This window comes from Dendropsophus ebraccatus, chromosome 10, assembly GCF_027789765.1.
Source record: "Dendropsophus ebraccatus isolate aDenEbr1 chromosome 10, aDenEbr1.pat, whole genome shotgun sequence".
Classification (NCBI taxonomy): domain Eukaryota; kingdom Metazoa; phylum Chordata; class Amphibia; order Anura; family Hylidae; genus Dendropsophus; species Dendropsophus ebraccatus.
In genome coordinates, this window is record NC_091463.1 from 73,810,159 (window position 1) to 73,824,695 (window position 14,537).

Below are 14,537 nucleotides of genomic sequence, written 5' to 3' on the forward strand. Positions count from 1 at the left end.
GAATGATATTCACTGATCAGCCGCTAGAGGGCAGTAGAGCAACGCTGACGGAGATTGCCGAGGCCCGCCAAACCCGAGGATCCGAGCGTTTCCGAAGATTTCCGACGCTGGACGACCGAACCCGGAAGTGACCCGAAGAAGACGCGAGGACGGCGCGGACCGCAGATCTTCGCTCCGGTCGCTCTGAGGGGTGCAGAACCTGGCCAAACTGTGTTTTTACAGTATGATCGCCGTGATGGGCCGGCCGGTACTGGCCGGCCTATCACGGCGATCGTGGGGGTGGCACTGCGGCCATCTTTAGTAGGGACACTAATGGCGATTGGTGCTATCTCGGACAGCACCAATCGCCATTGCTTTCCGGGTCACCGATGACCCGGAAAGCTGAATTTAGCTGCTATATGCTGATCAGCATATAGCAGCGATCGTCGGCACGGGAGGGGTTAATCACCCCCCATGCCGACGAGCAGAGATGGCCTGCTATACATTATAGCAGGCCATCTTCCCCGACCGCTGTGTGTGAACACACAGCGAGCGGGGAAACATCGGGCGGAAGTATACGCCCGTTTGCGTTAAAGCCCACCCTGCGGGGGCGTATACTTACGCCCGATGTCGTTAAGGGGTTAAGAGACCCAGTTCAATAAACAGGACTAAACATTTTAAAAGATCAGCTTTTATTTTAATAAGTTTAAATACAAGGTTGTTTCTGACAAATATTACGTCTGGTCCATTTTAATACAGACCTATGGTATCAAGGCTATATAATGTTTTTTGCCCCAACCAGCCCAAGAGATTTGGTAGAAAGAACCCAATATATCTTCTGCATCTGACCATGGTGGTAGGAACAAACGTAAAAAAAGGCTGCCAAGTCGTAAATGCATTTCTAAAAAACTGTTCTGGGCCATTGAGGACTGGTGGTCTATGTTGGGCCAGGAATAAAAGATGGTGTCCAACGAGTTTTGTATATCTGCAGATTCATCCATCTGGACAACCACCAGTTAATTGACCCTATTAGGGCACATTGAGATGGGTGGGTTTGGAACCTCCATCAATCAGCTGGATCAAACCTGTTAAAAAAAAAAAAGCGCTGTACATGTGACCTTTGTGACCACCCACAGAATCACAGCTGATCACTGACATGGCTCAATTTTTAAGAGAATGCCCAAACCTAAGAACATTAATATTTTTTTTTTTATTCCTGTTCTTGGAAGATAAATAAAAGTTATTGCAACAATATTTAAAAGAAGCAGCAAAACTTCAGTCACGAGGATTTCCTCTTTTTCAAAAAAACAAAAAGTTTATTTTTTGTTACAGTGGGTGGAGATGTTCCATAAAAGCGGCCCAGGGGGAAAGGGTATGATTTGATAATATTTCTTACAAAATATCCCCTGCCCCAATCTACTGTCTATAAAATAATGAGTGAGAATGGCGAGTGAACAGGCAGACCAGGAAAGAACACACGTGGGAAGTTGGCTGGAGCGGCTTCCCGTCATTTATACGATCATTTCCAGCTGGCGGGCGTACTCAATCACTTGCTTGGCTAATTCTGTGGAAGGAATGGTGGCCTCCTCCGGATTCTGCTGCTGGCTGCTGAAACTGTAGTAGTTGTTTGGGCCCAATACCCAACCGCGCTGTAAAGACAACAAAAATGTGTGGTCTTTATTACGGATGCTCAGATTAGGACATAATAAAGCACTATCACCATGTGGTGAAGCATCAGCTGACACATCTGGACGCAACCAACACACAACGAACCAGACCAGGAAAGCCTCTCCAATATAGTGGACGCTGTCTTTGTACTACATGTTCATTGGGGGAGATTTATTAAAGGGGTTATCCAGCGCTACAAAAACATGGCCACTTTCCCCCTACTGTTGTCTCCAGTTTGGGTGGGGTTTTGAAACTTAGTTCCATTGAAGTAAATGGAGCTTAATTACAAACCACACCTGAACTGGAGACAACAGTAGGGGGAAAAGTGGCCATGTTTTTGTAGCGCTGGATAACCCCTTTAAGAGGTCATATAGAAAGATTATCATGGCTGCCTATAGCAACCAATCAGAGCTGAGCTTTTATTTTACCCGGGCTCTGATTGGTTACTATGGGCAAGACTCTTACTATAAGACAGCTTGCTAAGTCTCCCCATAATGTTGGGGGCTATGGACATAGAGCCATGTTGGCCAGTGGTCATAAACAGCTCACAGGCTCCTTACCCTCTCCGTTCCCACTGAGCAAAGGTAGCGGAATTGAATGCCGTTAGCCTCCCGCTCATAATGGGAGTATATGGGAGGCGCGTGCTCCTGCTCTGTACGCACTGAAGAATGAACATGTTCATTCTTCAGCACGTACAGAGCAGGAGTGCGCGCCTCCCATAGACTCCCATTATGAGCGGGAGGCTAACGGCATTCCGCGGCGGACAATTCCGTCGCAGAATTCCGCTACCTTTGCTCAGTGGGAACGGGGCCTTAGGTGCCACAGACGTACTCACCTTCTTTGCATAGTCTGTCATTTTCTTTGGAGTACTGAAGAACAATATCCGGGTGGCTTCATTAAACAGGATCTTCTCGTAGGCCTTCTCAATGCAACCAGCAATCTCATCCCTGCACAAGAAATATTATTTTATTACTGTTCTGTGGATAATGAATAGAGTTGCGCAAACTTCATGCACCCGCGGGTTCATCCGAACCAGTGTGCAACATTTGATTAGCGGTGGCTGCTGAAGTTGGATGCAGCCCTAGCGAGTCCTGGAAAACATGGATATGGTCTAGGGCTGCATCCAACTAATCAATCAAATCTAATGCCACACATTTGGGTTCAGATGAACCTAAACATGCGCAAAGTTTGCTCAACTCTAATAATGAATATACAGGTAAACCCTATATACTTTAACCCCATAAGAGACAATTTTCATTTTTTAACAGCATTTAGTGACATGCTTTACAGCAAGACTCAGGAACATACAGTCATGGCCAAAAGTTTTGAGAATGATACAAATATAAATTTTTACAAAGTCTACTGCTTCAGTTTTTAAAATGGCAATTTGCATATACTCCAGAATGTTATAAAGAGTGATCAGCTCAACAGCAATTACTTGCAAAGTCAATATTTGCCTAGAAAATGAACTTTATCCCTCAAAACACTTTTCAACATCATTGCAGCCCTGCCTAAGGGTCCATTTACATAGAAAGATTACCTGACAGATTATCTGCCAAAGATTTGAAGCCAAAGCCAGGAATGGATTTGAAAAGAGGAGAAATCTCAGGCTTTCCTTTATGGCCTGATCTCTGTTTATAGTCTGTTTCTGGCTTTGGGTTCAAATCTTTGGCAGATAATCTTTCTGTGTAAATGGCCCCTTAAAAAGGACCAGTTAACATCGTTTCAGTGATTGTTCCATTAGCACAGGCGTGGTTGTTGATGAGAACAGGGCTGGAGATCAATCTGTCATAATTATGACACCACTGGACACATTAAAAGGAGGCTGGTGCTTGGCATCATTGTTTCTCTTCTGTTAACCATGGTTATCTCTAAACATGTGCAGTCATCATTGCACTGCACAAAAATGGCCTAACAGGGAAGAGTATTGCAGCTAGAAAGATTGCACCTCAGTCAATAATCTATTGTATCATCAAGAACTTCAAGGAGAGAGGTTCCATTGTTGCCAAAAAGGCTCCAGGGCGCCCAAGAAAGACCAGCAAGTGCCAGGACCGTCTCTTAAAAGTGTTTTAGCTGTGGGATCGGGCTACCAGCAGTGCAGAGCTTGCTCAGGAATGGCAGCAGGCAGGTGTGAGTGCATCTGCACGCACTGTGAGGCAGAGACTCTTGGAGCAAGGCCTGGTCTCAAGGATGGCAGCAGAGAAGCCACTTCTCTCCAGAAAAAACATCAGGGACAGACTGATATTCTGCAAAAGGTACAGGGAGTGGACTGCTGAGGACTGGGGTAAAGTCATTTTCTCTGATGAATCCCCTTTCCGATTGTTTGGGACATCTGGAAAACAGCTTATTGGGAGAAGACGAGGTGAGCGCTACCACCAGTCTTGTCTCATGCCAACTGTAACCGGCATCCTGAAACCATTCATGTTTGGAGTTGCTTCTCAGCCAAGGGAATCGGCTCTCTCACAGTCTTGCCTAAAAACACAGCCATGAATAAAGAATGGTACCAGAATGTCCTCCAAGAGCAACTTCTCCCAACCGTCCAAGAGCAGTTTGGCGATCAACAATGCTATTTCCAGCATGATGGAGCACCTTGCCATAAAGCAAAGGTGATAACTAAATGGCTCAGGGAACAAAACAGAGATTTTGGGTCCATGGCCTTGAAACTCCCCAGAAGAAGGGTCAACACTGCAAATATTGACTTGCTGCATTAACTCATTCTGTCAATATAAGCTTTTGTTACTCATAATATGATTGCAATTATATTTCTGTATGTGATAAAAACATCTGACAAACACACAAAAACCAGAGGGCAGCAGATCATGTTGAAAATATAATATTTGTGTCATTCTCAAAACTTTTGGCCATGACTGTAGATGACAATAGACAGACTGTCCCTTTAAAGATAAATAAGAAACACTGAGCATGCTTTGTGACCTTTGAAGAGGCCATGCCACAGGGAGCTGCTATTGTCTCCTTTATCTACTGGCATCACATGTCGCTACAATGCTGTACAGATCACTTTACAGCAGCCTCCTCTTATCACCTTAGGTCTCAGCTCCAGTGATGAGAATGAAAATTGTAAGATCTCAGTATTATTTTATAATATAAAGAGGGGAATGAAAAGTTAGAAAAGAAAACATTACCAAAAATTCAACATAAAATCTGGACTTTTTCTAACACATTCTCTTTAAAAAAAAAAAAATTATATTTTTTATGTATAAATAAATATACCTAAAATCGTCCTATTCTGACACTAATATTTGAGGGCTAATTGTTTTGTGCAGTCATCTATTGTCTATCATTCTGATTTAGAGGACATTTACTGATCGCTTGTTTAATTTTTCTGTAAAATATATTGTGACGAAAACTGAATCGGCACAGCAGCTGTGCACATGGTATAAAGAGCTGGACCACTGTCACAGCCAGGACCTTGATCCATTTCGCCCCTTAGAGTGCTTTTATACTGCACCATTTTTGTTGCCAATCACAATCATCATCACCAGCATATCCGCTGTTTACACTGGGAAATATGCCCCTGACTAATGGTGCATATACACAGACAGATTTTTGAAGCCAAAACCAGAAATGGAATTGAGAAGGAGAAATCTCAGTCTTTCCTTTATGACCCGCTCCCTGCTTATAGTCTGTTCCTGGTTTTCACTAAAAAATTCTGTCAGATAAATCTCTTTGTGTAAACGCACCATAAAGACGAATTATTAGGTCCATATGATCTACGCGATTAGCTGAATGCTATGCTTTTTTAGGGTCCATTTACACAGGAAGATTATCTGACAGATTATCTGCCAAAGATTTGAAGCCAAAGCCAGGAATGGATTTGAAAAGGGGAGAAATCTCAGGCTTTCCTTAATGACCTGATCTCTGTTTATAGGCTGTTTCTGGCTTTGCCTTCAAATCTTTGGCAGATAATCTTTCTGTGTAAATGGACCCTTACACAAGGTAGTAACATACCCATTCAGCTGATAAATGCCCTCAAAACACAGCTACTTTCTTGCAAAAACAGCACCACCCCTGTCCTCAGGTTGTGTGTGATACAACCATTCAGTTCTTTTCACTTCAATGGAACTGAGCTGCAAAACCACATCCAAACTAAAGACAGTAGTGGTGCAGTTTCTGGAAGAAAGCGGTCCCAGGACAAACAATAATGCTTAGGATACTATTCTAAAGTATCCATAAAGCACACAAACAATTGCAGCCCGGACACCCCTATTCAGCATTTGCGGCTTTTCCATCATTTAAAATAATAATGTAGATAAGCCTAGCTAAGAACAGACTGTCCCCAGCTTGTCCTCTTAATCTGTATGTGTATATATATATATATATATATATATATATATATATATATATATATATATATATATATATATATATATACACACACAAAAATTTCATGATCGTGCTTATTTCATTCAAAATCTGCCACAGACAACAGGATGATGCAGGAACGGACCGTGATACTGACCTTATTGTGTCTAGCAGGATGTCAATGAAGAAGGTGTAACTCTCTGCAGGAATGTTCCCTTTGGCCAGAAACACCTTGTTATAACTTCCCTCCATCAAGTACTAGAACACAGGAAGAGAGAGGATATGAGCCTTGTGTACATGGATGAACCCTTCAGCATCACATTTGGGTGACCGCTGCCATATACCTGCTCTAGAGACACCGGGTGCTTGATGTATACATTTGCCTGGATATCTTTGGCAGGTAACCGTTCCAGCTCAGTGTGAAACTCGGCCACTCTGTTCTGTGACAGGAGGAAGAGGAGGTTGAGGCCGAGCAGCTGGTGTTTGTACGCAGATTCGGGGAGCTCTTCTCTGTGGCAAGAGACAAAATACATAAGGAATCGTGCAGCCGACTGCATATACAGCCCTGTGCAGCGCTGAGGTACTGACAAGCCACATGGAGAATACGAGAAGCTTAGACATCATACCAACCAGGAACAGGCTCTTACTTATAGTCAAAGTAATAACACTTCAGCTGGGCCATGTATCTTTCAAATGACGGGATGTCTTTCTTCAGGATGCTCCACTGGGCACCAATCTCCAAGACGTCTCCTAAGCACACAATGGAAAAGACAGAAGGAATCATCGGTTTAACCCCTTCCCTCTCGGACCAATTTTTGTGTTTTCGTTTTTTCCTCCTCGTGTTTAAAAGGCTATAACGCTTGCATTTTTTTCACCTACAAACCCGCACAAGCCTTTATTTTTTTTGCATTACTACTTGTACTTTGCAATGGCAGACTTAACTGCTGCATAAAATATGCTGCAAAACTGGGGAAAAAAGTTACATGCGCAGTGAAGTTGAAAATAAAAAAAAATATATTTTGTGTTTATGCCATTTGCCCTATGGTGAAACTGACGGCTGACGGCAAGTCAGCTGATCGGCCGCACCACTAATAGCCACGCGACCCCTCTCTGACCCTCCCCACCCACCGCACCGCGTACCGGTACGTCCTGCGGAGGAAAGAGGTTAAGGTTAAGACCGCATTGAGTTATTGCTTTCTGTTTAATAGATCCGTTTTTAAGTGTTAATTTTTCGGGTATGTTCACATTGAGTAAAACAGGCGGAATTCCCCCTTCTTAAAATGCAATAAAATGTGGTCAACCATATTTGTGTACAAAATGTATTTATTTTTTTTAAATAAGTCAATGGAAAACGGATCATCAGGTACATACACTTTAACAGTACCCCTGAATAGAACGGCGCCGGTGAAGAGAAACCAGTGCCGCTGTCCGTTTTTTGAACCGCGGCCAGATTCCTGTTCTATTCACGGGTACCCGGTCGGGGTGAAGCCCTGATTCTAATGGAACCCCATCATAGGGGGGGAGGGGGCTTCCTCCCACTGGGGGCGGGCCGGCACACCTCCAGTGCTTCACCCCTAGTTGGTACCTGTGAATAGAACAGTGCCATACACGGGAACTGGGCCACGGTTCAAAAAACGGACCACAGCATCAGCTTCCCTTCACTGGCGCCATTCTATTCAGGGGTAATGTTAAAGTGAATGTACCTGATGGTACTTTCGCTTTAAGGCTATGTTCACACAATGTACTTTCTATGAAAAGAACTGCCGTTGTTTTCAATTTACACAATGAACGTTCTTTTCATAATGCAATGATTTGCAGAAGTCAACACAAACAACGGCCGTTATTTCACACAATTATACAATGGCCATTGTTTGCTACAGCTGTCAAAATAACGATCACTTCAATTATTTCAGGCTGTTGTCCGTAGACTTCAATGCAACTTTAGTTTAAAACAACGGCTATTGTTTGAGTGACAAATAACGTCAGGTGTTTTTACGTTGTGTGAACATAATCTAAAAGTGGATCTGCAATGCATAGTGTAAACAAAGCGCAATATAGATACAGCACCAAAGCTTTGGCTCCCAGGCATGATAAGTGTTGTAGTTTTGCAACAGCTGGATGTGAGATTGAAAATGGAAAACCCCTTTAAGTATCATACTTACTAGCTAAGACAAGCTGCTGCTTGGTCAGTTTGGTTTGAGTAGTGGGTAAGAAGTTCTGTTCCAAAAGGGCCAACTATGAGGAGAGAAAACACAGAGCATTACAGGTCATGTGCATAATAATAGCCGAAGCCCTGAGCCAGGACTGGAATATACTGACTATATACCACACAAGGAAAAGACCTGAAACTCTAAACTCCTTGGTGTCTAATGGTGAGTTTACACATAACAATCATCGTTCGAATTTTCACATTTGAGCGATAATCAGCTCATGTAAACACGGCAAACGATCAAGCGACGAGTGAGAGTTTGTTCATTGTGATCTTACAACATTCTCAAATCGTCACTGGTCGTTTGCTACAAATTCGCAGATCGCTTTGTGTAAACAGTCCTTCACCGATTCAAACCTCTCCTGCTCTCCAGACTGGAAATAATACCAGTTCCGGCAGGACATACAGCAGCTGATAAGTACTGGAGATTTTTAAATGGAAGTTAACTACAAATCTCTGGCACCAGTTGATTATTAATGTAGTAAAAGTAGCTGTAGCTGCGATCGCCCAGTGCTTTACTATTTTATTAGATAAAGTGTCGGACATCATGTCCTATGGATCCCATTAAAGTCAATGGGGTCAGTCAACTGCCATTGGTGTCCAGTGGATCCTCCAGTGACTTTTTTCCTATTGCTCTATCCCCATGAATGAAACAAAAGAACACAACCCTAGGGCCCTATTCCACGGGATGATTATTGTTCGGATAATAGTTAAATGTCTCGGAACAAAGCGCTAATCATTTGGTTAAATAGCAGTTATCGATTAAACGACGAACAAGAAATAGTTGATCGCTTAATAAGACCTGGACCTATTTTTATCATTGCTCGTTCGCATGGAATAAGACGTCGTCCGGTCGTTCGCTGCAGCGACGAACGCAATAGTGACGACAAGACAACCGCAAGAACCATCATAAGTAACGACCCTCGTTCCATGTAAATGGGTGAATGATTGCAGGTCGTTCACAATAGTGGTCATTTGACGTTAACGATTATGCGAACGATAATCGTCCCGTGGAATAGGGCCCTAAGCGGCCCCTCTTCTGTACGGAGGGGGTGGTGAACAGCAGGGCCTCATCTGGACACGTTTACTAGGTAAAATCTATCAACAGACCCCCCTGTAGCCTGATGGGGAGAGGAACGAGTCCGCTCCAGGCCAGGAGAGATTCCCACCTTGAGGATCTAAGCGCAACTACCTCACCTGGAACCGAAGACATTATCACCCAAACGCCTGTCACCAATGTCCCAGACCCCGGACCGCCCCCATCCCTAATGTCCCAGACCCCGGACCGCCCCCATCCCTAATGTCCCAGACCCCGGACCGCCCCCATCCCTAATGTCCCAGACCCCGGACCGCCCCCATCCCTAATGTCCCAGACCCCGGACCGCCCCCATCCCTAATGTCCCAGACCCCGGACCGCCCCCATCCCTAATGTCCCAGACCCCAGACCGCCCCCATCCCTAATGTCCCAGACCCCGGACCGCCCCCATCCCTAATGTCCCAGACCCCGGACCGCCCCCATCCCTAATGTCCCAGACCCCGGACCGCCCCCATCCCTAATGTCCCAGACCCCGGACCGCCCCCATCCCTAATGTCCCAGACCCCGGACCGCCCCCATCCCTAATGTCCCAGACCCCGGACCGCCCCCATCCCTAATGTCCCAGACCCCGGACCGCCCCCATCCCTAATGTCCCAGACCCCGGACCGCCCCCATCCCTAATGTCCCAGACCCCGGACCGCCCCCATCCCTAATGTCCCAGACCCCGGACCGCCCCCATCCCTAATGTCCCAGACCCCGGACCGCCCCCATCCCTAATGTCCCAGACCCCGGACTGCCCCCATCCCTAATGTCCCAGACCCCAGACTGCCCCCATCCCTAATGTCCCAGACCCCGGACTGCCCCCATCCCTAATGTCACAGACCCCGGACTGCCCCTCTCCCTAATGTCACAGACCCCGGACTGCCCCCATCCCTAATGTCACAGACCCCGGACTGCCCCCATCCCTAATGTCACAGACCCCAGAGCCTCTAGCTCTCATTATCACGACCCCCCTTCCCATAACCCCAGACACTGCTGCCCCCATCATGTGACCTGTGCCCCTCCCCCACCCTCTCAGTACATACACACTGCCCCTAGTCCCGGCGCTCACCTTCAGCTTGCCCAGCACATCCCCGCACTTGCTCAGGTTCGGACTCTTCTTGTTCCACTCCGCCTTCAGTTGCTCGTACATGGCGGCCACTTGTCTCAGACCGGCTGCATCACCCCCGTTCACCGCCATCTCCACAATGAATCGGCAACTGCAAGACAACACATGCCGCACCTGACGTCACCACGTCAGCCTCCAACGTCACGACGTAACGTCTATGGGCGCTCCAGGCGTCCATCTTGGGAAGGTCATTTATGGAGGCGGAACCACCCCCAAACCATAAGCTAAAAATCAGTTAGAAGGCGGGATAGCATGCTGCTGTAATATATAGAAGCTGCGGTGTTACTACTATGGAAAAGTATATGCCACACTTATTGCCCATAGTAAAAATGGCGGACACATGTCTGTGACGTAGGACGTCTGCTACAAGGGCGGAGCCAGATTTGTGCCGGTCACTGATAGGATGTTATAAACATCACTTCAGTTCATTATCAGCCTTGGATATAGATCTGCTGTGTGCATGAAGCTCTAGGCCTGTGGTCTCCAACTTGCTGCTCTCCATGTGTTGTAAACATAGATAAAGATGACAGCCAGGGTTGTCTGTCAGGGCATGCTGGGAGTTGTAGTTTTGCAACAGTTGTAGAGCTTCAGGTTAAAGAACAATGCTTTTGCCATGGGTCTCGAAAACTGCGGCCCTCCAGTTGTTACGAAACTACAACTCCCAGCATGCCTGGACAGCTAATGCTTTGGATTTGGCTGTCCAGGCATGATGGGAATGTTGTTTAGCGACAGCTGGAGGGCCGCAGTTTGGAGACCCACGCTTAGACCATAGGTGTCAAACTCAGGCCCTCCAGCTGTTACAAAACTACAATTCCCATCATGCCTGGACAGCCAAAGCTTTAGACTACGGTTGGGGAAGCAGCCGCAAAGCATTGGCTGCCAGGGCATGATGGGAATTGTAGTTTTTCAACAGCTGGAGGACGGAAGCTTCCCCATTCCTGCTTTAGACCCTGTTCACACTACATATGCATGAAATGTATTCTATGTGGTGACTATAGGCCAGTACTTTCCTGTACAGTAAGGCCCTGCTTACATTTGGGAGCTTTATCTCAGATCCCTTCATTTTAGATTATGAGTTAGTGGTGTCCCTAATGCCGCTGGGAGAGCGCTGTAGCTTCCATTACAAGCATAACCCACTGCATTACATATGCTAAAGTATCCCTACATTAACAGTCTTCTGCCGTCTATCATAGAAGCCAATGGATACAATGCATACGCCTTCCTGGAGTATAGACACTGCAAACTGTACACACGTGTAATCAATGCGGTCATCTCAGATCACATCATATTAGGGTCCATTTACACAGAAAAATTATATGACAGATTATCTGCTAAAGATTTGAAGCCAAAGCCAGAAACAGACTATAAACAGAGATCAGGTCATAAAGGAAAGCCTGAGATTTTTCCTCTTCTCAAATTCATTCCTGGCTTTAGTTTTAAGTTTTTGGCAGATAATCTGTCAGATAATCTTTCTGTGTAAATGGACCCTTGGGTGGACTTCTTAGTAGATCCTAAAGGACGCTGGTTGACCTTGGTCAACCAGCGTCCTTTTGCATGCACCTACTAGTCATTGCTCCCACTAGCCAGAAACCTACTCCACACTGATGAGGGGCAAAAACCCCGAAACAGCTGTCTGTGGATGGATACCTTGCTGAGGTGGTCTCCTTAACTGGAGAACGCCTTTGGCTTGGTTGTTCCTTCCCGGAGGGAAGGTCTGGCTAGTTCACTGACGTCGAGACATGTGATGGTGTCTCTGCAGTGTTCTTTTGCATATTTGATTTCCCAGGGGGCAATGTTCTAGAATACACTGACGTTGAGACATGTGATGGTGTCTCTGCGGTGTTTTGGTTGATCTCCCTGAGGTCAACCAGCGTCCTTTTGCATGCACCTACTAGTCATTGCTCCCACTAGCCAGAAACCTACTCCACACTGATGAGGGGCAAAAACCCCGAAACAGCTGTCTGTGGATGGATACCTTGCTGAGGTGGTCTCCTTAACTGGAGAACGCCTTTGGCTTGGTTGTTCCTTCCCGGAGGGAAGGTCTGGCTAGTTCACTGACGTCGAGACATGTGATGGTGTCTCTGCAGTGTTCTTTTGCATATTTGATTTCCCAGGGGGCAATGTTCTAGAATACACTGACGTTGAGACATGTGATGGTGTCTCTGCGGTGTTTTGGTTGATCTCCCTGAGGTCAACCAGCGTCCTTTTGCATGCACCTACTAGTCATTGCTCCCACTAGCCAGAAACCTACTCCACACTGATGAGGGGCAAAAACCCCGAAACAGCTGTCTGTGGATGGATACCTTGCTGAGGTGGTCTCCTTAACTGGAGAACGCCTTTGGCTTGGTTGTTCCTTCCCGGAGGGAAGGTCTGGCTAGTTCACTGACGTCGAGACATGTGATGGCGTCTCTGCAGTGTTCTTTTGCATATTTTCTTAGTAGATCCTGACCGATCCTATTATGGTGCGTTTACACAGACAGATTTAGCTGACAGATCTTTGAAGCCAAAACCAGGAACAGACTATAAACAGAGAACAGGTCATAAAGGAAAGACTGGGATCTATCCTCTTTTCTAATCCATTCCTGGCTTTGGCTTCCAAAATCTGTCAGATAAATCCCTATGTGTAAACGCACCCTTATGCTTGGTTTACACGGAGCTATAATTCGCCAAATCGTACGATTAACGATTTCTAAGTAACGATTTTTCTTTTATAACGATCAGCGTTTAGATGGGACGATATATCGTACAGAAAATTCATTTTCCGATCATTTTGCGATCGCTTAAGCCTATCTCGCTCATAGGTTAAATCAGTGAACAACTGTTTACACGGAACGGTCGGCGAATTTTTTGCGAACGACGAACGACGATTTAAGAACAAGTTAAAAGATCAAAATGAACGATTTCTCGCTCGTCGTTCGATCGTTCGCTGCGTTCGAATTCGATCGTTATCGTGCAAATTCGCACGATAATAGTTCCGTGTAAACCCAGCATTAGGCTGGTATTGGAAACCACAACGTTAACCGCCATGTTAAAATGAAGCAGGATTGGTGCCTATTTAGAGGGGAAATACACAGTCCTATTAACTTCAACAGGATGTTTACTTAAAGTGACACTGTCACCACAGTTTTCATTTTTTCATAATTTTTAAGGTTTAATTTACTAATATTGCTGTGTCCATAGCTAATTTCAGACAAATTATCAAGTTGATTGTTCAAGAGAAAAATGAACTTTTATCACCTTGTTATTGCGCCACCTGGGCGGGGCTAGTCCACGAAGCGCCACATCGCTCCGCCCACTCCACCGCAATTGACCCCGCCCCCTTTGCTACGTCATTTCTTCAGGCCGCTCTGCTGCAGCGGCCTCCGTCTTTTTTGGCCCTCCCAGCCTGTGCAGGGACGTCGGGACGTGCGTGTTCACATCACCCAGAGCGTCATGCGCGTGCGTCCCCTTCATTTACCGCACAGGCTCACTGGGTAAGTGATCTTCTCCTGCACCAACCAGCCTGGCTGTGCTTGCGTTCGCATAGCCCGCGGCTGTCAGGTGCAGGCATGGTGGGGCTGTGTGCAGTCCATCTGTGCCCTGTTGTCCCCCGGACCTCTCGCTGCTGGCTGTGCCGGCGTCTGCACAGCCAGCAGCGATCTGATGCGGTAGAGGCGCAGTGCGGCCATCCTGCTTGCACTGTGCCGGTGGTGGCCAGTGTGTGACAGAGAAGAAAGCTGCGGGCGGCCAACAATTTTACTAGCTGTTCGGACTGCGCCTGTGCACTACTGCATCAGATTGCTGCTGGCGGTGCGGACGTCAGCACAGCCAGCAGCGAGAGGTCCGGGGGACAACAGGGCACAGATGGAATGCACACAGCCCCACCATGCCTGCACCTGACAGCCGCGGGCTATGCGAACGCAAGCACAGCCAGGCTGGTTGGTGCAGGAGAAGATCACGCTCTGGGTGATGTGAACGCGCACTTCCCAACGTCCCTGCACAGGCTGGGAGGGCCAAAAAAGACGGAGGCCGCTGCAGCAGAGCGGCCTGAAGAAATGACGTAGCAAAGGGGGCGTAGTAAACGGCGGTGGAGTGGGCGGAGCGATGTGGCGCTTCGTGGACTAGCCCCGCCCTGGTGGCGCAATAACAAGGTGATAAAAGTTCATTTTTCTCTT

At 46.6% G+C, this 14,537-nt stretch overlaps 1 protein-coding gene across 1 annotated transcript; it reads right to left on the reverse strand.

The window, feature by feature from the left end:
• Positions 1-780: 780 nt before the first annotated feature.
• On the reverse strand, positions 781-10,518 carry PSMD8 (proteasome 26S subunit, non-ATPase 8). The gene is made up of 7 exons (XM_069986663.1): positions 10,327-10,518; positions 8,133-8,205; positions 6,618-6,720; positions 6,315-6,480; positions 6,128-6,228; positions 2,483-2,594; positions 781-1,628 (listed from the first exon to the last, which is right to left on the reverse strand). The coding sequence occupies exons 1-7, from the start codon at positions 10,453-10,455 to the stop codon at positions 1,491-1,493; spliced, it is 822 nt and encodes a 273-aa protein (XP_069842764.1). The 5' UTR covers positions 10,456-10,518; the 3' UTR covers positions 781-1,490.
• Between the last annotated feature and the right edge of the window lie 4,019 nt (positions 10,519-14,537).

Coding starts and splice junctions, on each gene's coding strand:
- PSMD8 (XM_069986663.1), bottom strand. CDS start 10,455: ATGGCGGTGAACGGGGGTGATGCAGCCGGTCTGAGACAAGTGGCCGCC. Junction 6,481..6,617: donor TGTTATTACTTTGACTATAA/GTAAGAGCCTGT, acceptor CTCTTGCCACAG/AGAAGAGCTCCCCGAATCTG. Junction 1,629..2,482: donor TGACAGACTATGCAAAGAAG/GTGAGTACGTCT, acceptor TTGTCTTTACAG/CGCGGTTGGGTATTGGGCCC.